We start from the raw sequence: 25234 nt of genomic DNA on the forward strand, positions 1-25234 counted from the left end.
GTAATCTCTTTTTAAAAACAGATTTACAACTTTTAATAAACCATACTATGTTTTTGAGGAAATAAAAAAAGAAAACTCGGTTTTAACGAATCCCAGTGACGTCACTGTCTAGACTGCGTATTATGCACATGGAGGGGCGGATCTTTCTGTGGCCCCTTTCACCAGACTTTAAAGAAATATTTGATAATAATAAAATTTACTAATTACGAATGTCTTGAGGATTATTCTCAACGCAACAAGCTAGAAATATAAGATTTTTTTGTGAATAGTATAATTTTCCTGTTGAATAATTTAAAAAATGTTTTATTGGTAGAATATTTCCTGAAAAGATTAACTGAATTCTGGTATGGACTCCAGAACAGTGGGGGGGGGGGGTTGGATTTTAATTTTTTTATCTCTCTCTCTCTTTCTCTCTCTTTATTTAATTCTTGTACCCAATTTGTTTTTGATTACCTGCTTGTTAATGTATTCATTTGCAGGTGGGGATCTGTGTCTCTTTTTGTTGTTGTGAATTTGTTTATTTTTTTCCCAAAATTTTTTATCTTTTTTTTAAAGTGTCAATTTCCTGTTTCCTGAAGTTCACCATCAAAAGAAAAATCTTTTAACATGTCTGAAGCTCAAACTACCACATTTGATTCTGTTACCTATAAAATTAATATAGATATTTCATTTGAACTTGAACAAACACTTCCCAGTTCCATCTACATATATATACCTGTGATACACTTTAACGGATCAAATATATAATTTTAAAAAGGTTTAGGATTTCTAATTTTTATTTAAGAAAGTACATTCAAAAACATGGAACAGAAAATTTATTCAGTCAGTTGGAACCCGTGGTGGATTACGATAGTGTATAAAGTCCAAAATCATATGAGAAAAACTAAGTTAAAAAATGTATGATTGACAGAGAGGTAGCCGTTCAATCTACATGTACCAGTAAATAAATATACACAAATATATATTACATGTACCTAAAAATACTGCAAATATTTATAATAAAGTTTTCTATACTATAAATAAATGTTCTCTTGACTTAAAAAACCCCCCAGCAAATACAGAATCCTCATTTGACATTACCCATGGTAATCCATGTAAAGAGGTCAATGTTGTTGAGCAGTACTAAAAATACCATTTTAAAGCTTCCATATATGATCCTTTTTATTGCGTGGTGGATAGGGATGTAAGAAAACATCAATTACTTGTGCGTCGCAAGCCACGGGTTTTGTGTCCATTCTATTTCCACAATGTGGAAATAGAATGGACACAAAACCCGTGGCTTGCGACGATGTTACTTGTGATACAAAAGGGATTCTTCCAAGAAGTCTGCTTGTTGTTAACAAGTTTTGTTTTTAAAAAATATAGTATTCACATAAACAATTGACTGAAATTTTAATATCTTTTATCGAGTTAAATTCGTTTTTCTTAAGAGACTATTTGAATCAGATTTGTTTTTGTTTTTGTTTTTTTTTTTAAAAAAAACTGAAATTGTGAAATCTACATTTAAAGTTAAAGTTTAGAAAATTTTTAATGAGAAACCAATTAATGTAAAAAAAAAAAAGATATCTCATACATGCATTGCACAATTTTTCTCAGAAATTTTGCAAAACTAATACTTTTCTCAGGATACCCAGCCTTAGTGTCAGTCAGATGATCAGTTTCCAAGTGTCCTGATAACCCAGGAGGTAGATAATCTGTCTGTAGTTCGGGTCCCAAGTTCGTCATCTGATGTGGTCCCTGACAATTGTCCCTATTTGTATTTAATGTCAAGACCATACACTGGGGGGTAACTGATGAGTATTAAATGACTTGATGTTTCTATGTCATTTGGTGTCTTTAAATGTGCATGTAGTCATGAAAAATAAAGAAATGATGCTCAGGAAAGTCTGTTTATTAATTTTTGGACAGATACAAACGTTTTAGAGTTCTAGAGCCTGGGTAGGTTGAATCCATGACTGGTCCACTGCACGTACTCTCTCTTTTCCCGTTATGCTATTTGATTTTGAGTGCTCTGGCTAGGCAACTCGTAATGAAACATCATAGTGTACTGTAAGTTTACCAGATATCCTTAAATTTCGTTATTTGGATGAAAAGTGCTTGAGGTAAAAGAATTTTTTTTAAAAAAAGGACTAAGATCTTTGTTACGATTTTCTGACACTGAATACAATTACATTTTAACACTGATTTATCATTAAACAATAAAATATGGATATGTTCTCTTGATGGCTCCGCCCTCACTAACGGTTGCACCGTCTAACATATTATTAATAACCTGAGAATATTCGCAGAAATTATGCACGTCCTCCTTGAGTCCGGATTGATAATTTTATCGCATGACGTCATTTCCTTGAAATTTCTGGAAATTTCTGCGGGACTGTTTCAACAACAGCCATTGAGGCGTTTTAGCCGACTGCATTTCACGTGTCTTCCAGAAGATACGAGTATTCGAACAAAAAGTTTACTGAATTTCTTCTCATAATCGAAACAAAGTCGTAAGGGACAGACATGTCGGTCGTTGGAGTAGATGTAGGTAGCCTCACGTGCTACACAGCTGTAGCTAGGACGGGGGGCATTGAGACCATAGCAAACGAGTACAGTGATCGATGCACGCCGTAAGTACAAAGAATTTTTGTGAAATAGTAGTCAAAACGGAGAGAGTAAGGCAGAATTGAAAAAAAAATCTTTAATGTGTTTTGAGAATGTTCTGGATCAGATAGAATTACAGGCTTCGAAAGTTACGATAACCTTTCTTAAAAGTAAATTATGAGTGAACAAGGCTAACAGTGGTTAAAGAAGTTCAAGTTCGCAAATAATTGGTTGTGGTGTACTGTGAAGTCACTTGGTATGTCTGTAAGACAGAGACCCTGAGAACCACATGAAGAATGGCAACATAGGAGGAAGCAATAGAAGGAGCCAGCGCTCCCACACCACTTTGTGTACTAGAGTTGCAGGAAATGTGAAATCGTTGGTGGGGGTTAGTAAAATTAACAGACTTGTCAAAAACCGTTGGTCCAGTAGGCAGGGCCAGTGAAATATTATCTTGACCGATAACTTGCAAGAAAACTTTGGTCCAAAGGATCATTTGGAAGAAAATTTGAAGCAAATTTTTAAAAGCAGGAATGTGGTGCATAGAAGAAGGTCACAAAACAGCAGAGAAGGTCATGTGGTGACTGTGGTTGTTTAAATTTGTTAAAGCAGAGACATAAATCGTAATTTATGTCTCCGATTAAAGGGGCTGGGACACAGATTTGATGTTAATATTCTCTCAAATTTTCTATATAATATCATCGCTTGTATGTTGCCATAGCATTTCACAAAGAAATGTAATAAAAACGTTAAGAAACTTCTTTTATCTGGAAATTATTAAAACTATGAAATTTGGGATGCGTTTGATTGACACGTATACTAGAAACTTTATTGTCTTTTAATGAAAATATTGAAACTATAATCTACAAAACTAAGAGTAGAAATGCGAGAAAGCAAAAACAACTCACCTGTATTGTCAGTCTGTGTTCAGTGATGTGTGCAGAATTTAACAAATCAAACGAACCCGGTGAAACGTAAACATTAACAATAACAGAGCTCGTGCCCTGTTTACAAGAACAGATGTTTGATGTGATGTGAAAAAGAATGTCGTTGACATTGAATTCTAAGAATATTCATGTAACATAAAAACTCTTTGCATTGTATTGTAACTTTATCGTTACTAAGGCTAATTTTGGAAATGACATTCACTTGGAAAAAAACAGACACTGTAGAATCTTATAGTTTTGTGAGATAAAATTTTTGTGGTTTGAGGAAAGTTTTGGTTCGTGGGGATTTGATTTTGAGGATGAAGAACTGTTGAGTAGTTGTGTGTATGAAAATTTATATTTTTTGTGGTGGACATGAATTCATGGGTCTCTTCATACCTTGATAACAATGAAAATTAAACCCCCCTGGAAAATTGTGATTTCACACTATCAATTTGAATAGCAAAAAGAGCCATTTTGTGGTCCCTTAGGTGATAATCAATAGTAATGGAAGAGATAGCAAGTCAAGAACTTGGGGGAGAGAGGAGAAGAGAAGGCTAGGGCAGGTTGTGGTTGATAAAAATTGAACTGAAGATGTGACAAGATACTAAGCAGTGGTTTTTGTGTTGCAGTATGCATAGACGACTTTTACATTTACAAGAGTTATTTGCCTTTGCAGGGTCAATAGGGGGTCAACTGACATAAGATACTCTACAACATTACTAACTTTAGGCCAATGTCTGACAAATAAAATCTATGTGTACATTCTTAGGGCTGAAACGATACGCTCCCTCCACGATACAGTATGTATCGCAATACTTGTGTCACAATTCAATTTTTTCAATATGATACATTTTAAAAAAGAAACAAATCGTAAGGTTAAAGAAAACGTATTCAGATTTCAAAAGGCAAGTAAAAGGTGTGATACAATAAGGAGCACTACTTGTGCTTCTGTAGATTAAAAGAGCACTTTGTTTGTGTCAATACTAGCAGTGGCAGCCTGCTCTGAAACTTTCTCCGTTGCAATTTTCTCCCTCGTGTGTCAAACTATTAAAATGAGGTCGAACCTGATCTATTTGAAGGAGTAACCAAACCCAATTATAAGAAAACATACCGAACTGAAAATCGAGGTAGTGAATCAAACATTAAACCGAGCAGTAATATTGAATAATATCGATATTTTGGTGAATCATTTCAGTCCTATACATTCTATATTTTTCCTTTGTTGCCCCCAACTATGCCAATATAGAAATGGTATAATATTATTCAAAGATTGTTGAAAATTTAAAAAATTTTACAGGTAAGGTACAAAGGATATAATGAGAAAAATAATTGTTATGCTGACAAGGGGAAATAACTCTTGAAAATATAAAACTCATTTATTGTCTTCCTTATTTATCTCTCTACTTTCCCATAATACTTCGGCTAGGCTTTGGGGGGGGGGGGGGCAACTGATACTTTATACTTAACATGTTTGAAAGTCATAGAAGTACCCTTAAACCAAAGGCAAAATTGAACTTCTGTAAAATGACATAACCTTACTATGATCTATGGAAACTTGCATTGAAGTAAAACTTTATTTTTGTGTTTATTTCATTTTTCAGAGCTTATGTGTCTTTGAATGAGAAAACAAGGTCCATTGGAACCTCTGCCAAAAATCAGTGTATCACAAATGTGAAAAATACATTCTCCTGTTTTAAAAGATTTATTGGAAGACAGTATGATGATCCCTTGGTGCAAAAAGAGTTGCAGGATCATCCAAAACCATTTTTAGTTAATAAGAGTCCAACAGGAGGCATTGTATTACAGGTAATATCACAAATATGTATAATTGTCAGTATTGCATTGGAATTCATCCCTGCATTTCTCACGGAGATCATTTTAATTTGCAATTGTTTCTTAGTTATTTGCAATTGGTGAATTCTTTTTGGAAAATAAAGTTTCAAACAAACCTTTTCTTTCTACAGGCTAGATACATGGGTGAGTTGCAATCATGGACTCCAGAACAAGTGACAGCCATGTTGCTGACCAAGATAAAAGAAACGGCAGAGAATGCTCTAAAAACCAAAGTTGTTGACATTGTTGTGTCTGTAAGTACAAAGTCGTGCTGAACTCATGCTGTAGATGATTGCCATGAAGTACTTAGGAGTACTTTGATGTTTTATTGTTCTGCTTATTTTTCAGGTACCCAACTATTTTACAGATGTTGAGAGGAGAGCCATGCTGGATTCCTGCGAGATCAGTGGATTAAACTGTCTCAGACTTATGAATGATTCCACTGCAGGTAATGCCTGATATGGGAGCTCAGCATTTACTTCAAATCAATGCTGCTAGATCAATCAGTAATATTTATGCCCACCTTCGAAGAAGGGAGGGCATATCGCTTTGCTGCTATCGGTCGGTCTGTCTGTCGGTCCCCAACAGTTTCCTTTCATTTTCTTCGCAGAGGTTGCACATGCTGAAATGAAATTTGGTATACAGATTTATGATAAGAATATATAGGTGAAGTTCTGTTTTGGATATGATCAAGCAATTTTTGACAGAGTTGTACCTCTTGGACTTTGATAAATTCCAATTATCGGTGGGGGGGGGGGGGGGTCATAAGTGTTTTACAAACATCTCTTGTTTCATACTAAGGGTGTACATGGTGTAGTGTAAGTATAAAAAACCAATGAGAAACATTTGAATTGTTCTGCTATGGATTGTATATTTTAAGATTGTAGATACAAGAATGTATTTGAAATTATTTTGATTGACTTATTTTCCTCTGACTGTTTTCATTACATTGATTTTAGCTTCGCTGGCGTATGGTATATACAAGCAAGACCTACCTGGAGAAAATGAAAAACCAAGAAATGTTGTCTTTTTGGACATGGGATATTCAACCACACAGGTTGCAGCTGTGGCATTTAATAAGGGAAAACTAAAGGTAACGTGTACTAGCAGAGATTTACTGTTTTAATGGATGGCGAGATGCACAAAAATTTAACAGAATTTCAACTGAAGATATATTAAAGAATACTGCATGATATTCCATGCCTACATTGTTAGAAAATGTGATAATTTTATGAATCATTAAGAGGAAGCAATAGACTTTCATAAAATTTGGATGTGAATGAACTAATAGGTTCATGACATTGGAGGTATATTGGTAGATACTGATAAGTAAAAGTATATTTCAGATGCTGGCAGTGGAATCGGATCCTTGTCTAGGAGGGAGAGATTTTGATAAAGTACTTGTGGAGTATTTTGCTGAAGACTTCAAAACAAGATACAAAGTTGATGTTCATACTAATCCTAAGGCTTATGTGAGATTGACTCAAGAATGTGAAAAACTGAAAAAGTTGATGAGTGCAAATTCAACAAACATTCCTATAAACATTGAGTGTTTCATGAATGACAAGGATGTGTCTGGGAAAATGGATAGGTAGAAATTTTGAATCAGTAAATTTTAACATATTGGTATGAAAAGATGCATTGTAGCTTGAGTAAAAAGGAGGTTTTCTTTTGTATGGGACAGAAATGTCACCCTTTTTCACTAGTCGCACATTTTTCAATGAAGTTCAAACCAAGTGCATCTCTCTAACTTCAGGATGGGCTTGTTATTTAATTGCTGCTATCATTGAAATGATAAAGACATCCCAGCACTACCAATAGAATGGATCTGGTCTGATTCAGTAATTTATCCTTCCCATTTTCTTAGTAATACTGAAAGATGACTTTAAATTACACAGCTTTTATTTTACAGGGCCAAATTTGAAGAGCTGTCTGAACAGTTGTTGGCAAAAGCAAGAGCATTATTCACAAAAATCAAGAATGAATGTAGTAAGTTGTATTTTACAAAATGAGAAAATATTTATGTACATGACTGTAGAAATTTCTTGTGTGTAGGTAAGAAGGGAGTTAAGTCGTGGCTTTATGGGAAATATTAGTACCTTGGATTTAATAATACTGTATGTGTACATAAATTGGCGCTTTCAAAATTTAGCGCAATCACTAGTTATGGAGTTGTTGGCCAAATCATGAATTAGGCAATACACGTCTGTGCCGTATATTGTATTTATAAATGATTTCGTAGCAGTATTCATGAATTAGCGCATCGTTGTCTGCACCAAAGCCGCTAAAATATGAAGCCCACATTTTTAAGTACACATACAGTATGATGAAATAAACAATGTTGGACAATGTCTGCATTATAAAATTATTCTACATGATTGCTTCTAAAATCGAAAGATTTTTGATTGGAGAAGAGCATGATTGTTATTTTCAAAAACTGGTGCCTTGATAGTGTATTAAAAAAAATTTGAAATTTTGATTGCAGAAGACATATACTCTGTTGAAATCGTGGGAGGTTCTTCGCGTATCCCAGCAGTAAAGAACTTGGTGCAGGAAATATTTGGCAAGGAACCAAGCACAACTTTGAATGCAGATGAAGCTGTTGCACGTGGCTGTGCTCTGCAGTGTGCTATCTTGTCTCCAACTTTCCGTGTTCGAGATTTTAACATCATTGATACACAGCCCTACCCCATTACACTCTGTTGGCAAGGGGGAACAGAAAATGATTCGTAAGGACAGAAGTATTTTATAAATCTGAAATATACAGTAAGAAGTTGGATTTTATCCAATAATGGAGATGTGAAAAACTTATGATGAATATTAACATTAGATACTGTTCCAACTAGGGGGAAATGGAGGGATGCTGTGCCCCACCCTTAAATCAGCATGCCCTCCCCCCCAAAGGCACCCCTTCGTCCCCTGTCAGTGCCCCATATCACTCTGACTGTCCTCTTCCCTCATTAGAATAAGTGACCAAAGGACAATCAACAATTGACAAGATGCTCCTATGTATCATAAGCTTTAAACTGTAAGTTGCAAAAAGTGCCCCTGCACCTCTCCATTTTCAGATCCTAGTTGGAACACTGATTAGAGCATTCGAATCTGTATCTGTTACAAGATCAGAATTTGAAAGAAAAAAATAGTATGTACATGTATTTGCAGGTCTTTGGAGGTATTCCCAAGATTTCATCAAATCCCATTCTCAAAGATGTTGACCTTCTACCGTAAGGAACCATTCCAACTTGAGGCCAGATATACATCACCAGAAATTGTCCCACATAAAGAGTCATATCTAGGTAATCTTTGCATATTGACACTAAAGCTTGTGAAAAATGCTTATAACTGTGTGAGAATTATTTTAAGGAAAGATAACCAATATGTATTGTAGTTGCATTTTATTATCTCATAAATGCTTTTATTATTTCAGGGTGTTTTAATATACAAAAGGTCACACCTGCTGCAAATGGGGAAAGTGCAAAAGTGAAGGTAAAAGTTCGAATCAATAATCACGGAATTTTCTCTGTAATGTCAGCCACACAGACAGAACAACTGGAGGATGAAGGAAAGGAGGAGGAAAGCATGGATGTTGATGGAGAGAAAAAGACAGAAGCCCAAATTAATGGAGAGGTATGATGAAGGATTTTATCATGATCATTTTTTAGCATTTGTGTATCCCAAGTGAATATTGGGATTGCTGTTATCCTGTGATATGTCCCCAAGGCAATTACCTTTGAAGGTTTCTAGCCTCGTATTAATTTATGGGTAAAATCATACAAAGCTGGCAATTTATTTATACTGAAACGTTTTCTACTTGATTCATTCTACGCAGACAAATTTGTAAGTATCCTATAGGATATCCGTTAATTATAAAAAAAGTGCCTCTAATAAAAAAAATTCCTTTAATCAGTCTTCTGTTTAAATTTTAGACACCAATGCAGACCGACCAATCGGGGGAAAACAAACCTGCTGAGAAAAATGAAGGTGGAGAAGAGAAAAAGGAAGAGGTAAAGAGGAGGGATAGTTTATATATGATGATCAGGGTTCTCCATATCTGAAAATTTAACCATAGAGGAAGCTGCGCGAAAGTTTAATTTTTCTTCTCTGCATTTCTTGCTGATTTCCTCCATTGTTTACCTCTCCACGTGCCCGTGCTAAAAATAGCTCTATGCGATGTTTCCTAAAAATGGGAGGTAACTCTAAAACTTAGATCCCATGGACAAATTTTTTGTAAAGATAAAAGAAATAAATATTAAAAACAAAGCAAGGTGAATTGATTATAAACAAGAGAAAAAGAAATTTGACAGGATGAATTCTTTCCAGGAGGGACTTGTATACTAATTATTGTTATATACATGTAGGTCCCTGTTTCTGGCCACCAAAACTTGATTCGGATGCTTATTGATTATCACCATGATCACGTTAGACATAGTAAAAATTACATTACTGTGCTGCGTCTTATTTTTTGTAAATCTTTTATTATATGGTGAACATATTCGATATCCCCAAAATTACATGTGTACAGGATAATTTACTCTGATGATAATGATCATCAGCTGATTGACTATCAATTATCATGCTTCACGACGTATTTGCCGATGAACAACCATGTTTGTTGAGCACAAACCCCTTTTTCTCAAAATGCCATGGCCGCCATGGTAAAACCCCTTGTGGAGAACCCTGGATGATTGGCGAGTTATTACTATCCCCTGGTAGACCAATAGTAAATGATTAATTCAGATGTTGTGATAGGGATCTGAAGAACAAATTCTCAAAATTATTTCTAACTTGTAATCTGTAAGAAAATTCCGTATACACTATGTGTTGAACTAGAGTGAACATTGTTTTTCCTCCACTAGGGTAAAGATGAAAAAGATACCAAGAAAACAGTAAAGAAGAAGGTGAAGAAAACAGACCTTCCTGTAGAACAACTCGTTCCTCAACTGCCAGCGGGAGAGATTCTCAAACTAGTGGAACGCGAGGTAAGATAGAAGTCGTGTTACTGTAGAAGCACAAATTCTCGGGGGGATAAAATTTCGTTGATTTGTCATCTAAAAAGGTTTCGTGGGCATTAAATTTTGTTGTTTCAAAAGTAACCCTATTCATTATATAGTCATATTAAAAAAATGTATGGGATTTTTTTTCATTGATAATTGTTAACAACAAAAGAAACAAAATTTAATCCCAGAAGAATATTCCTGCTTTTACAGTATGTTGATTTTAAGTAGCTAATTTGCTTTGGTAGTCCCTGAATGTTCTATAAATTAAGATCCTTTCTCATTCATTGATATTCTCATCTGAGATGGAAGTGTGAAGGATATACATGTATATTTACACCTCTTTATTTGCCTTGAATGTTAAGTAATGAAGCACTAGTTAACGTGAGACACTGATTCTTAATTTTTATAATGCTTGTTTAGAATGAAATGAAGATGCAGGATAAGATGGAGAAGGAACGTGGTGATGCCAAAAATGCCGTGGAGGAGTATGTGTATGATATGAGAGACAAGATCAGAAGTGAATATGCCCCATTCATGAAAGAAGAGGTAGGTTTTAATGGTATAAAGTAAAAAGTTTAGGTAGTTATTATTATACCCCCGCTCCGAAGGAGAGGGGGGTATACTGTTTTACCCTTGTGTGTCTGTCTGTCCGTCTGTCCGTCTGTCTGTCTGTCCGTAACAAATTTTGGTCGCAGTTCTCTCAGGAACTACTCATTGCAGATGCTTGAAATTTTAGCACAATCTTTGTTTAGGCATGCCATATGGTGGGATTCATTTTTGTACGAATCCGATGTCAACTTCCTGTTTATCCGTGCGTCTGTCCGTTCCATACATAAAAAATTTTGGTCGTGGTTTTCTCAGCAACTACTCATTGCAGATGCTTGAAATTTTAGCACAATCTTTGTTTAGGCATGCCATATGGTGGGATTCATTTTTGTACTAATCCAATGTCAACTTCCTGTTTATCCGTGCGTCTGTCTGTACCACACATAACAAACTTTGGTCATGGTTTTCTCAACAACTACTCATTGCAGATGCTTGAAATTTTAGCACAATCTTTGTTTAGGCATGCCATATGGTGGGATTCATTTTTGTACTAATCCGATGTCAACTTCCTGTTTATCCGTGCGTCTGTCTGTACCACACATAACAAACTTTGGTCGCAATTTTCTCAGCAACTACTCATCACAGGTGCTTGAAATTTTAACACACTTTTTGTTTAGGCATGCCATATGGTGGGATTCATTTTTGTACAAATCCGATGTTAACTTCCTGTTTATCCGTGCGTCTGTCTGTATTATACATAAAAAATTTTGGTCGTAGTTTTCTCAGCAACTACTCATTGCAGATGCTTGAAATTTTAGCACAATCTTTGTTAAGCCTTGCCATATAATGGGATTCATTTTTGGAACAAATCCGATGTCAACTTCCTGTTTATCCATGTGTCTGTCCGTACCATACGTAGCAAATTTTAGTTGTAGTTTTCTCAGCAACTACTCATCGCAGATGCTTGAAATTTTAGCACAATCTTTTTTTAGGCATGCCATATGTTGGGATTCAGTTTTTACAAATCCGTTGTCAATTTCCTGATTATCACTGTGTTTGTCCATAACCGAACTTGTGTATTCACATCAGAGCGGGGGTATTATTAGTGAGCATTGGCTCACAGACTTCTTGTTGGTCTTATTTTATTGTTTTAATTGCCTATTCTAGTTTTCAAAACAGGACACTGGATTGAAAAGGAAATAGGATTGCATTTTCTTGCTATTTCTCATTTTGTATAAGTGAGCAAGCATTTCTAAATGTGCCAAATAAAACTGATTCCTTAGGGAGAATCTATTACCCATTAGGCCAAAATAAATAAATAGTGTGTTTCCTATTCCAACCTGATAAAAAATAGGGTAGGTAGGTAGGGAAAACATTTTATTTTATTTTAACATTTTATTAGTTAAAATTCAACTTTGACAGTAAACAAAATGAGAAAAACAAAGAGTTCATTTCTTTTTCCCGAAAGGGTGGCTTACTAATAGCATTTCTGTTTAATGTGTATAGGATATGCATTTTCTCAAACACTAAAGTGATCGAGATTAGGATTTCTAATAGTGAAATTGGAATTGTTTACTTCCGGAAAGATATCAGCGGATAAATTTTCAGGGTCGCTAAGATAGACATTAACTTTCAGATTTACCTGCCCTTCGGGCTAGTAATCTCAAACTTTGACTTGTCCGAACGCAAAACTTGGTTGCCCAAAATAAGGAAAGAACTTCAGAAGAAATTTTTTTATTACTGTAAATATTATGACGAAAAAATGTAACCAAATACACTACCGTCAATTTGGTAAGGTGAGGTACCTGAAAAAATTTCGATGCTGCGTTTGTACATAAATGTATACCACTGTCCTTGTAAATTTAACCTGTTAACACACACTGCCATGAAGCAATAACCCTCCATTTATATAAAATTCATATTTTTAAAAAATTATTTTCAGTAGGATTCTTTTGTGAATCGTGATTTTCTGAGATAACTGTGAAACAACGCTGAAGGAAGATAGTTGCTACGTAACATACATCGATCTTTACCTTGATCAGGATACTTCGTGTTACACTGTACTTATATTCTGTAAGTGAATAAATAATCTAATTTCCAAATAAGAAGTTAACAAAAATGTTAGACGAACAGCATATTTACCAGGGAAAAAGAACGGAATAACAAATCCGATTTTCAAATGAAAGGTATAATCCAGAAATGCTGACAAGGAATTCCGAATACAAAAACAATGTCAGTCAGGTACCTGGCAGAAATCAAGTCTTCGATTTATTGTTTTTTATATAAATTAATGTAAACTAAATAAATATGTACATTTCTATGAGGAAAAAATCACTTGCCCGATCGGGAATTTACTTGTCCCGGGCAATCGGACAACCGTTAATGTCGATCCCTGGGTCGGCTCATATATTTTAGGGCTGATCAGGGAACCAGAAACACACAATTTATTTATGTAGGCTTAACAAAATTAAACTTATCAAAAGGGGTTCAACTTACAGTGATTTTATGGATGATAACATATTCCATTGTTTACCTGAAAAATGCTCAAGTTCTAGATCTGCAAAGTTAGCTTTATTTTGAAAATCTTTTGAATATAGAAGACTGTACATAAGTTTAATGTTTTACATGGAGCATATTTATTAAATGTCAAATAGAAATTTTTTTGTTGCTTTTTTAGGATGCAGAAAAGTTCCACAAGCAGTTAACAGACACAGAGGACTGGTTATACGATGAAGGAGATGATCAGATGAAACATGTCTATGTAGAAAAACTGGATGAATTGAATGTAAGAGGGAATATCATAAGTTGTTAAACATAATCTTAAGGAGGTATTGTATTCATACCATGTTCAACCAATTGTCAAATCATACCCTACCAATACACATGTATCTGTGTAATGGAGAAATGTTGCCAAATCATACTAGACACAGATGATTTCATTTGACTGAAGGGTTTGCCATGACCTTGACCAAAATTCATTTGGACAAGTGCATTGTCACTGGCAGTTATAGAATAATTTCAATATATGACTTGCCACTGTTTAACCCCTCCCCATTTAGGCATATTGTGATGCATAAAATGCTCTTGGGTGCTTATTGGGACAGATATGGTTCAAGTATTTCAAATATTTGCATCATTGACATATGGTTCAAGCATTTCAAATATTTGCATCATTGACAAGATTAGATGCCATATCAATTTAGTAAACTCTTTGCACCTTCCTGCTGTTACTCATATTGTGTGAGGCAACATTCACCAAGAGTGCTAGATAAATACAGAGAGCTTTTGGGGAGGTTAGCTATATGGAACTCTCCTCACTCTTCTCTCATACAAACAATAAATAGATTGAAATGATTAAAACATAAATGAGAAATATGTCATTGATATTTTGTAGTGGTTATAAGTTTATTTTGAAATTTTTCTGGAGGACATCAGAAGCCTGATCATTCACATTTGAAAAAGATTTATTTGTTACAGAATTGTATGTTGTTATTTATTGCATAATTTAATTAAGAATCCTTAAGCAGATAATTTGCTGTTGACAAATACTGGTAGAAGACTTCTCTCAATTTCAGTCTAAATAATGATGAATTTATTTATTTGATATATTTTGTCTGAATATTCAAGAACAAAAATAAGAGGAAAACATCAGTTTTTTCGGGCAGATATTTTCAAAAGCAAACAAGGAAAACTGTTTCCTTTATTTCTGTTCCACAAAGCTAATTGGGGTTCTCAGCATCAATTTGTTATAGAATTCCCTATTCAAATTAGTTCCTGTACAAGTTTAAAGTAAGTAAAAAAATGATCAAAGAGCATTTGCTTGATTGATTAATTTATTGATTGGACTCGGCTTTTTCCCGGCCATCATAAATCATTAAAAAAAATTCAAATCCAGCCTATGTTTGTCATAAATCATTAAACAAAATCAAATCCAGCCTATGTATGTTGGTTTTTTTTCTGTGAATCTTCAATTATGGGGGCACATAGTTTTTGGTCTGTTTGTCTCCCTGTCTATCTGTTAATCTGTTTGTCCACAAAAACGAAGCTTGTCCATAACTATTGAATGGTTTGTTCTAGGGCCTTTGTATTTTACATGTGTATTCCTTCTTCGGGTACCAACATAAATGACCTCTCAACCTTGAAGTTTGACCTAGATTTGCAAAATTTTACCAAACTTTTACCTTGGCCATAACTTTTGAACGGTTGGTGCTAGGGCTTTTATATTTCAATACAATATGTATTCCATGTGATTAAACTCAAAGTTTGACCTTCATTTTGGAAAAAACTTTTACTTTGGCTATAAGCTGCCAGTCAGGGGAATCAGTGTTTCACAAACACATCTTTTTTTTTTCCAATGAACACCAATTGCAAACAGATTATGATCTTTTGTATTTATGATATCAAAAAACATTTTTGCAGTAGAGAAAGCTCACAGCTATCAAAGTTTATTTATTAATGAGACAAAGGAAAATACTCACACTGTCAGGTTGAGTATTTCTAAAGCATATTGAGGCACCTTCCTGCTGTTACTCATATTGTGTGAGGCAACATTCACCAAGAGTGCTAGATAAATACAGAGAGCTTTTGGGGAGGTTAGCTATATGGAACTCTCCTCACTCTTCTCTCATACAATCAATACACCTAACATCAAGGGTAGAACATCATGTCTTTATAGACATTTGTCACTTAAGAATTCTGTGTAGTTTGGAGTAATGTGATTAATGTTTTAATTTTACTATAATGTAACAAATTGTGGTCTATTCTTTGTAGAAAATTGGTAAGCCTGTGCAGGATCGACACAGGGAACACACAGAGAGGCCGGCAGCGTTTGAGGAGTTGGCAAAATCCATCACACACACCCGCAAATTTCTGGATCTCGTAGCACAAAAGGTATAGCCATAATTTTGTGCACATGTTCTAGGAACTTGGATGTAATTTAATGGTTTTATAAGATATAGAGATGAAATCTTTTAAAATCTAATTACAACTACAAAGCATATTCTCAGTATCTTGACTCAATACCACCAGACTACATAAGAGATGTAAAGGATTATCATGTACATGAAAATGAGATAAATAAAATGCTTCCTATAATATTTTCACAGGATGAAAAATATGATCATATAGATCCAGCTGACATAGAAAAAGTAAAGAAATGCTTGGGTGAAAAGACAGACTGGTATGAAAAAAATTTAAATGCCCAGAACCAACTGAAACCATACGATAAACCTGCTGTGTTAGCCTCTCAAATTTTGTCAACAAAGAAGGTAAGAAAAACAAATCAGCACTTACTTTCGCTTACTCTTTAATATTAGGACTTTGTTGGGTTTGGGGATTGTGAAAATTCAGATAAGTCAGTGATAATGAAGAATTTCTGCTGCTGAAAATAAATTTCATATACACTTTCATGCCATTTCTTTATTGTAAAAAGTTTTAACAAGTCAGAACATTTTTTTTCTGAAAAACACTGTGATTAGTAGTAAAAGAACACTAGCATGGTAAAGAAATTCTGCGGGATAAATTTTGCTTTCATGTTTTAAATTGATATTCATTGTGTATGTTATATGACTGGTCTTCTTTGATGTTTTTGGCTTGAGATTTCTATATGAAAGCTAATATCGATAGAAGAAGGAAAAATATTGGAGTTGGAACCCAAGACCTCTTCAATAGTCGAGATATATGTACAGTTTCATTTGTTTAATTCTTGTTCCGTTGATAAATGTTGGGCAATAAGAAGAAATATTACGCACACAGTACTAATCATTGTTATAAACTTTGGGAGATAATAAGTGATGATTTTTGTTCAAATTTTCATTTATACAGACATTAGACTCGATGTGTCATCCCATCATGAATAAACCCAAACCAAAAGTAGAACCCCCAAAGGAGGAAAAGAAAGAAGAGAAAAAAGACGATAATAAAGACTCAGCCCCAGCATCTGGGGAACAACAAACAAATAATTCCGCAGAGGGAGGGCCCAAACAGGAGATGGAGGTGGATTGAAGAAGGTTAAACTTAAGCCATGTTATTTATTTTGTAGCTACCCAGCGATTGCTTTCATCAAGTGCTACATGTATTGGCTTCATTTATTAAAAACTTCTCATCTTATTGTAATGCATTACAGATTTATGTTTCAGGAAAACAATTGTGTTCTTGTAGATCACAGATAATAATTATTGAAAACCATCTTTATTTTTGATTCAGATTTAAATTATTGTTTATAAGTTGTGAAGAGAACATTTTTTAAAGATTGAAAGGCATGGTATTGCTTGAAAGCGTGTGACAGCATTGAAATCTGTACTGTAAGGAAGATCTAGCTGTCAGAGAATGAATATCTAGTATTTGTTGATGTATAAATGCACGTAAATTTTATGTAAATTAATGACTGTGTTTTTTGTACACTATATTAGTTTACAATAAAAACATTTGGAATTGACATATTTGTCATATTTATGTTTTCTGTACCAAGATTACTCAGGTTAATTTAAAAACAATACTGACGTTAGATACCTTTTACACAGATATTACAAGTGCATTTTTTAAGAGTTTGATCAAATGATAGAATTACTAAATAAATATTGAATGATTAATCACTGCTGGCTGGATGTAAGTCACTAGTCAGATTTTTTTCTCCATAAGCAATTTGAGCAAGTATTTGAACAATCCATGTTTGAACAATTCGTAATATTTGAAATGCTATTCATGTGAAGTTTGTTGTCTGCAATGTATTTGTATAGGGTAAATTGCATATTGTTATAGTGTAGGTTTAGAATGTGCATTTCTGTTCTAGTTTTTTTGTAAATGAAAACTAAATACATCTAAGTCATGAAAATTATGTTTGGGGTAGTTACTTGTTATAAGCTCCAGATGCATGGTAGATTTTATGAACAAATGCACTGTATGTCTGTGGCAATATGAGCATACAATTGTGAAATCCAAATTATAAATGAAGGCTAAGCCATGATTCTAAATTTTTAAATTAGCATTTCGGTTTTTTATCTTTGTTAAAAATTAATGTGCTTTGAAGGCAGAAAATGGTTTAGAAATGGTAGAAATAATGGAATAAGAAAAATTCCTGCATCAATTTTTTTTTAAATATTAGGTATATCTGCCCCATATACAAGCAAAGACAACATGTGGGCAGTCTTACACAACAAGTATTAGCTCTATATTTATGAAGTTACAGACATGACTAGGGTGATGTAAGAGAACTTTTTGATTTAATCTGTTTTCAACTTTCTTTTCAATCTATTCAATAAAAAGTTTCCGAAAAATGTTGTGCTTAATTTCTCTTATGAATTAGAAGGGTAAATTGCTTATAATTGAAATAGTCTTTGGAGAGAGAGAGAAAAAAAAAAGAACTTCAAAAATGTCTGAAATATGGTATTAAACATATGACTATAATCGACCCTGGAAAACAAGTCATTGAATATTAGGTTTTGCACAGAATTTACTGTAAGTGAAATCATTACATATGTAATCATTTTTGACTTGAAACAGAATGGTGCCAGAAATTTGGTAACCAGCTGTCACTTGTAAAGAAAGATGGTAACACAATAATGAGCAACCCTCTGTTGCAACTTTTGGAATTTACTGGTGTGGGAAATTAATACATGTAAATGGAGTATTTACATTTTCCTGAATCTGTTGGGATGATTTTTTTTGGCTTTAATACCAGTCTTTATTATACATCCATTTTTTTATTCTTCAGAAAAATAATAATTATTAAAGGAAAGTTGAGTAGGATTTTTTAAAGATATCGAAACACATAGAGCTAAACATTTATAGCAAAGTACTTAAAATAAAATTGTTATTTAAGAATTAGAAATCCATACAAATGGATTTCTGTGCATTTGCATTCTTTTTTTTTTTTGTTGTTAGTGTTTTGTTAAGAAACACCAATGCATAACATTTTGTATGGGGGACAAAGTTGTGCAAAATTACTTGCTGAGAAGCATATCATTGGAATGTGAATAGTGTAAGCTGCATATATTATGCTTGAAAAAGAGATGTCTATGATATGATGTAATAGTCATATTGTTCTTGTTAAAGTGATGAAGGCATTGCAATATTGTGCCTGGGAAGGGCAAAATATTTGACATTTGTTCACAAATAAATGGAAAAAAATTAATCTGTTTTTTTTTCACTTTAGATAAATTTAGAAGTGCTTTTGAAGGCAGAATGCATGAAGATTTTAGAGTAAGGAAGTTATGTTATTTTGAAACTAGGAAATACTAGAATTTCCTGCATGGTTTTCAAGGATTATTATAGCTCACCTGATGTAGAGGCTCAGATGGGGTTTGGGATGGACCACACGTTCTTGAGTGATTTGATCTGTCCTGAAACTTGTAGACCCACTGGGTACTCAAAAACTGGATTTATAGCAAGGCTTTCTCATATACTGTGTTTTTCTATGTGTAAACATATTAGTTTTCAGGGTAATTAAAGAATAGAGAGGACATCAATACCAAAATGAGTGTTTAAGATTTTATTTGATTTTACATTAAGGTTATATGAAAAAAAAACAAAAAAAAAACTATTATTCCAGTTAATTATGAATCAACAATATCAAATAGAATTTTGACACAATTGTTTTCGAAAGTTCATAAAGCAACTAACTATATCATAATTTTTTTTGGTTCCTAGAGTTGGTTAGCAAAATAAAGTTTGGAAGTGGAAGTCGGTGTTTTCTTTTAAAATATGCCATGTTTTCTTCTCTTGATTTGTTTTCCCCATAGTAATTTAACATCTTTACTCTTTACTGTGATCATTAATTTAACTAACTATGGTTTTGCATTGATATAAATTGGGGGTGGGGAGGGTTGGAATTATTATAAAAACAAAAAGCAAAATATTTTCACAGTAAAGCTTAGTAAAGCTACAATATATATAGTAATTAGCATGTGATGTAAATATATAATTAATATTATTTTTATGTGTAATTATTTATCAAGCTAACCTGACAAATTATAATGCAAGCTAATGTGTTTTTAAACTTGTATTCAAATACATGTATGTTTATTTTGCAGTAAGATAAAGATATTATGATAGTGAGCATTGTAGCCTATGGGCCTGTTGGTATTTTGATTTGTTTCTGATGTGAATAAGTCCATGAACTCTCCTGCCAGCTATATTTGTTGTTGAAGATAACACTTTTGTGGAAATATTTAGCTGAAACTTTGTGTTTTACCATTTCAGTACTTTTTAAAATGCCTATAGATGTGATCCTCATTGAAAACTTTCTAGCCCACATATATGTGCTTTATCAAATCTCTAAACTTAGCTACAAAATTTCCTTGAAAATCCCCCAAATGGATGAATGAATGATAACACAATTTTTGGCTCACCTTGGCCAAATGATTTTAATGTCAGGATAGATGAGAGACTACATTTTGCATATAAATAGATTAGAAAATCCTGTAAAACCTTTACTAGCAAGATGAGATATGGATTTCTTTTTCTTTCAAAGTTGCATTGATATTGTCAAAAACAAAAAAACAAAAAAAAAAAAAAAAAAGCAAAAAACAAGATGTGTTTGTGAAACACTGATGCCCCCGTATGGCAGCTTATGGCGAAGGTTAAAGTTTCTGAAATGCAAGTCAGAATCCAGGCCAAAAGATAAAAAAATGTTAAGTTTGAAAGCCCTAGCTGCAACTGTTCAAAAGTTATGGCGAAGGTTAAAGTAAGTAAAACATCAAGATCAAGGTCAAAGTTGTTGGTATCCAAAGGAAGGTCTTGTCACAAGGATTACATATGTAAAGTATTAAAGCCCTAGCACCAACCATTCAAAAGTTATGGCCAAGGTTACAGGGATAGACATTAATTTTCAGATTCACTTGCCCTTCGGACAAGTGAACTCAAACTTTGATTTGCCTGAATGCAAAACTTGGTTGCCCAAAATTTAGAAAGAAGAGAAACCTATACGTGAGATATTATTTTATATTTGGCAAGTTAAGTGCCAGGAAATTTTTTTTTGATGTGCCGGTGATGCTACATTTTAAATACTTCTCAACTCACACTGCCATGCAGCAACATTTCCTTTTAAATAAAAAATTATATTTTTGAAAATTATTTTCTTTATGATCTTTTTGAGAATTTTGATTTTTGAATTTTGATTTTTCTTCCTGAAAAAATGAAGCACGCTAAAGGAAAACAGTGGCCATGTTTCGAAATATACATATCCTGATCAGAATACATGTACATCGTGCACCGAGAATAACTGGTGTTCGTTTATATTCTGTGAGTTAATAAATGAACTATTTTATAATATCTTATTTCATAATAAGAATGTAAAGAAAGTGTTGTCAGTTTTGTCAACTACCACGAAAGAAAAACGGAATATCGAACTCCATTTTTGAATAAACGGCACTACCGAGAAATTTCCGACTAAAAAAAAAAAACGATGTCATATTCCTGGTAGAAATCAAGTGTTCAAATTATTGTTCTGTTTATTAACTAATGTAAGATTTAAAAAAAAAAATCTATCAGAAATATTCACTTGCCCGATCAGACAAGTACATCAGCAGTTTCACTTGCCCGAACTGAGAATTAACTTGCCCCGGGCAATCGGACAACCGTTAATGTCGATCCCTTGGTTAAAGTTTTTCGAAAGTAGGTCAAACTCCTAGGTCAAGGTCAAAGGGTCAAAGTGGTTGGTATCCAAAGGAAGGTCTTGTCAAAAGGATTACATATGTGAAGTATGAAAGCCCTAGCACCAACCATTCAAAAATTATGGCCAAGGTTTAAGTTTTTCAAAAGTAGGTCAAACTCCTATGTCAAGGTCAAAGGGTCAAAGTGGTTGGAATTCAAAGGAAGGTGATGTCACAAGGATTACATATGTGAAGTATGAAAGCCCTAGCATCAACCATTCAAAAGTTATGGCCAAGGTTAAAGTTTTTCAAAAGTAGGTCAAACTCCTAGGTCAAGGTCAAAGGGTCAAAGAGGTTGATATCCAGAGGAAGGTCTTGTCACAAAGAATACACATGTGAAGTTTGAAACCCCAAGCACCAACTGTTCAGAAGCTATGGCCAAGGTTAAAGTCTCATAAAATTTTGCAAAAGTGGGTCAAACTCCAAGGTCAAGGTCAAATATGATGGTACTCAAAGAAAGGTCTTGTCACAAGGAATACACATGTGAAATACGAAAGTCATAGCTCCAACCAATCAAAAGTTATGGGCAAGGTTAAAGTTGACAACAGACAGATAGATAAACAGACAGACAGGACAAAAACAATATACCCCCGGGATCTTTCGATCCAGGGGCATAAAAACAGGTAGTCAAAGATTATGAAGCTTACCTCGATGAATGTTACTTAAAAGTAAGGCAAATCTCACCCATTTTTTTTTTCTAATTAGTGTGCATCCCAAGATCAATATCCATGCATGTTTGTTTTAAGTAGGACTTGTAGAACTTTACTTGGGAGTGGACCTGCTCCAAAAGCTTAACTTAAAAAGCAAGTCTTAAAAACTTTAACCTGTTCACTCATCCAGAAAATGAAGGTCAGATCCAGCATCCGAGGCAAGTCTGGTAGTGTCCATCCCTAGAGGCATTATTCATGCAGTTTGGTTCAGGTAGGGCTAACATTCACTCATCTTGAAAATACAGGTCAGATCCAGATCCCAAGCTGGTAAGGTAGTGTACATTCCCAGATGCATCATCCATGGAAGTTTGGTACAGGTAAGGCTTATATCTACCCGGGAATGAACCTGCTCAAAAAATCTTTAACCTGGTCACTCATTTGGAAAACGTCAGATCCAGGCTCTGAAGCAGGTCTGGTAGTGCTCATCCTTAAATGCGGCATCCATGCAAGTTTGGTCCAGGTAAGGCTTATAATTTTTAACCTTTTCATTCATCTGTAAAATTTGATCAAATAAGCATCCATAGCAAGTCTTGTAGTGTCTAGCCCCAGATGCATCACCCTAGCAAGTCTGGTTAAGATAAGGCTTATAATTTCTTAGAATGGACCTGCTCCAAAAACTTTAACCTGGTCACTCAACTTGAAAATGTAGGTCATATCCAGCATCCAAAGCAGGTTGGGTACTGTCCATTCCTAGATGCATCATCCATGCAAGTTTGGTCCAGGTAGGGCTTATACATGTAGTAAGCCCTACCTGGACCAAACTTGCATGGATGATGCATCTAGGGATGGACAGTTACCTGCTCTAAAAACTAATCTGTTCACTCGTCCAGAAAATGTAGGTCAGATCCATCACCCAAAGCAAGTCTTGTAGTGTCCATCCCTAGATGCATCATCCTTGAAATGAAATATGGAGATAGTGAATAATAATCAAGCTCAAGAGTCATTTGTCAAAAGTCATACAAATTGGGAGCAGAGCAGACATGGACCTCTAAAAATTCAGAGGTGGGATCAGGTGCTGTGGGTAGTAAGCCTGTTGACTGCTCACAACTACTGTGTGCTCATTGTCATGATCAGGCAAACAGAAAATTCTGTGGGAAATTCAGTGTTTATATAGTTGCATAACACTGGTCCAGGTAAAGGCTTAATATAGTACCTTGGGAATGGACCTGCTGCAAAAACTTCAACCTGGTCACTCATCTTAAAAATGTAGGTCAGATCCAGCATCTGAAGCAGGTTGGATGGTGTCCATCCCTAGATGCATCTTCCATGCAAGTTTGGTCCAGATAGGGCTTATAGTTAATTGGGAATAGACTTGCTCCTAAAACTTTAACCAGGACTCGGACGCTTACATCAAAGTGGGGGTATAGCATAAGCTCATCTCTACTTAGTTGAGGTGAGCTAAAGTGATTACAATGATCAATGATTACAAACCTATGTTCTCCTACCATATTTTTCATTCACATTAGGTCAAATTCAACTCTTCAGCATTTTTTTTTTGGGGGGGGGGGGGGGGGGGGTCTTGCTAAAATTTTATACACAGTTGATATAAGAATTTGTGTGCATTTGTAGATTAGAGTTATGTACCCCTGTTCATTTTGCTATACACTTTATTACATGTACAAGAAACAAATTTCTGTCATAAAACTGAGTCCAGAAGACAATATCATAGCTACATACCTGAACATTATAATACATCTGCATAGTATAATTTCAAATAATGTTAAAACATTTGCCCTAAGGGTTAACTTTGAGTAACTATAGATGGCCAGAATTTTACATTGGAATAATTTTAAAGATTTTTTTGTAGTAAAAAAATCTGAAGATGCAAGCATATTTGTGTAGTGTAGATTCAAATGTACTAATTGTGTTCAATGGGTCAGGGTTATGCCAGAGTAGCAAATCAAAGTTTTACTAGGATTTATATTAGGGATGGCAACGAATATTCGAATATTCATTCGATGAGTTGATATTCGAATATGAATTTAAGATTCGAATATTCAGTGTTTTTCAGATTTCATAAAAAGAAGTACTGTGATTAATAAATTTTGATTAGAACAGTGCTGGCTTTATCCCTGTTTATTTTACTAGCGATCAATTTCGATCACCTGATTTCTTTCACTACTTTCTCAGCTTATAAATCTACTAAATAACATGTATTTTGTTTTGAGTAAGGTGTTAAAGAATTGTACAATAATGCTTTAATTATAATACAAAACGCACTGTCATAGTTTGTATTAGTTAGATAGGATCGAATCTAGAATTGAAGACAACAAATGAAATCTAAGAATGTCTAAAAGGCGTGAAGAGTCTACTTATCAAAATAAAATTAATTGATCATTGAATGAATGTCCGATAGAATTAATCTGTAATTAATATTGTAAAAGGCTTAATTTCAGAATAAATGTGTAAATTACTTGATTATCTCCGGTTGTACATAATCCTGAATTTTATATTCATTATTGGGAAATTAGTTAATTACCTAGGAAAATTGTCTATGGAAATTTTGTTTACATTGTATCAAAGATTATAAACATATCTCTTATCAGGCAGATAATTGTAATTTATAACACGTATTTAAATCTGAACAGTATCGTGCCTTTGGTAAGACGACTTTTTCCTTAGTTTGAGCTACTATAAATACACGTTTCATTTGTTAAAATTATAGTTTTCTACATTTGAATCAATTATTTATTTCAAACATTGACAAATATCAAATGAATTTCTTATTGTACACCTACAAAAGTCTTCAAACAATTTTACTTCCAATATAAGTATACCTACGCTAAACCTTTCATGAGCGTAGGATGATGCATATTTAAGATAAAACAGATTTTATTTAATTTATCGAATATTCGAATATATTCGAATACTTTCATTGAATATTCGAATATGAATTATTGACAAAATTGACATCCCTAATTTATATACATACAAGAAAATTTTGCTCAAGAGAGGAACAAAGCAAAAATTTCTTGCAAATATCA

The 25234-nt window shown here is 34.0% G+C and overlaps 1 protein-coding gene across 1 annotated transcript in view; it reads left to right on the forward strand.

Moving 5' to 3' along the window:
- The first annotated feature begins 2365 nt into the window (after positions 1 to 2365).
- The window catches only part of LOC133173946 (uncharacterized), a 44372-nt gene continuing 21503 nt past the window's right edge, over positions 2366 to 25234 (forward strand). The window contains exons 1-17 of the mRNA XM_061309010.1: positions 2366 to 2612; positions 5117 to 5321; positions 5480 to 5602; positions 5697 to 5796; positions 6308 to 6441; positions 6695 to 6939; positions 7261 to 7337; positions 7834 to 8077; positions 8511 to 8644; positions 8776 to 8975; positions 9275 to 9352; positions 10205 to 10327; positions 10766 to 10891; positions 13569 to 13676; positions 15662 to 15781; positions 15997 to 16158; positions 16715 to 16892. Of these exons, the coding sequence (XP_061164994.1) occupies positions 2506 to 2612; positions 5117 to 5321; positions 5480 to 5602; positions 5697 to 5796; positions 6308 to 6441; positions 6695 to 6939; positions 7261 to 7337; positions 7834 to 8077; positions 8511 to 8644; positions 8776 to 8975; positions 9275 to 9352; positions 10205 to 10327; positions 10766 to 10891; positions 13569 to 13676; positions 15662 to 15781; positions 15997 to 16158; positions 16715 to 16892 (2464 nt within the window). The 5' untranslated portion in view covers positions 2366 to 2505. The remainder of the gene's footprint in view (positions 2613 to 5116; positions 5322 to 5479; positions 5603 to 5696; positions 5797 to 6307; positions 6442 to 6694; positions 6940 to 7260; positions 7338 to 7833; positions 8078 to 8510; positions 8645 to 8775; positions 8976 to 9274; positions 9353 to 10204; positions 10328 to 10765; positions 10892 to 13568; positions 13677 to 15661; positions 15782 to 15996; positions 16159 to 16714; positions 16893 to 25234) is intronic.

The sequence above is a fragment of the Saccostrea echinata genome, unplaced genomic scaffold (assembly GCF_033153115.1).
Source record: "Saccostrea echinata isolate AGI-Se365-2 ecotype Australia unplaced genomic scaffold, CSIRO_AGI_Sech_v1 ptg000056l, whole genome shotgun sequence".
Classification (NCBI taxonomy): domain Eukaryota; kingdom Metazoa; phylum Mollusca; class Bivalvia; order Ostreida; family Ostreidae; genus Saccostrea; species Saccostrea echinata.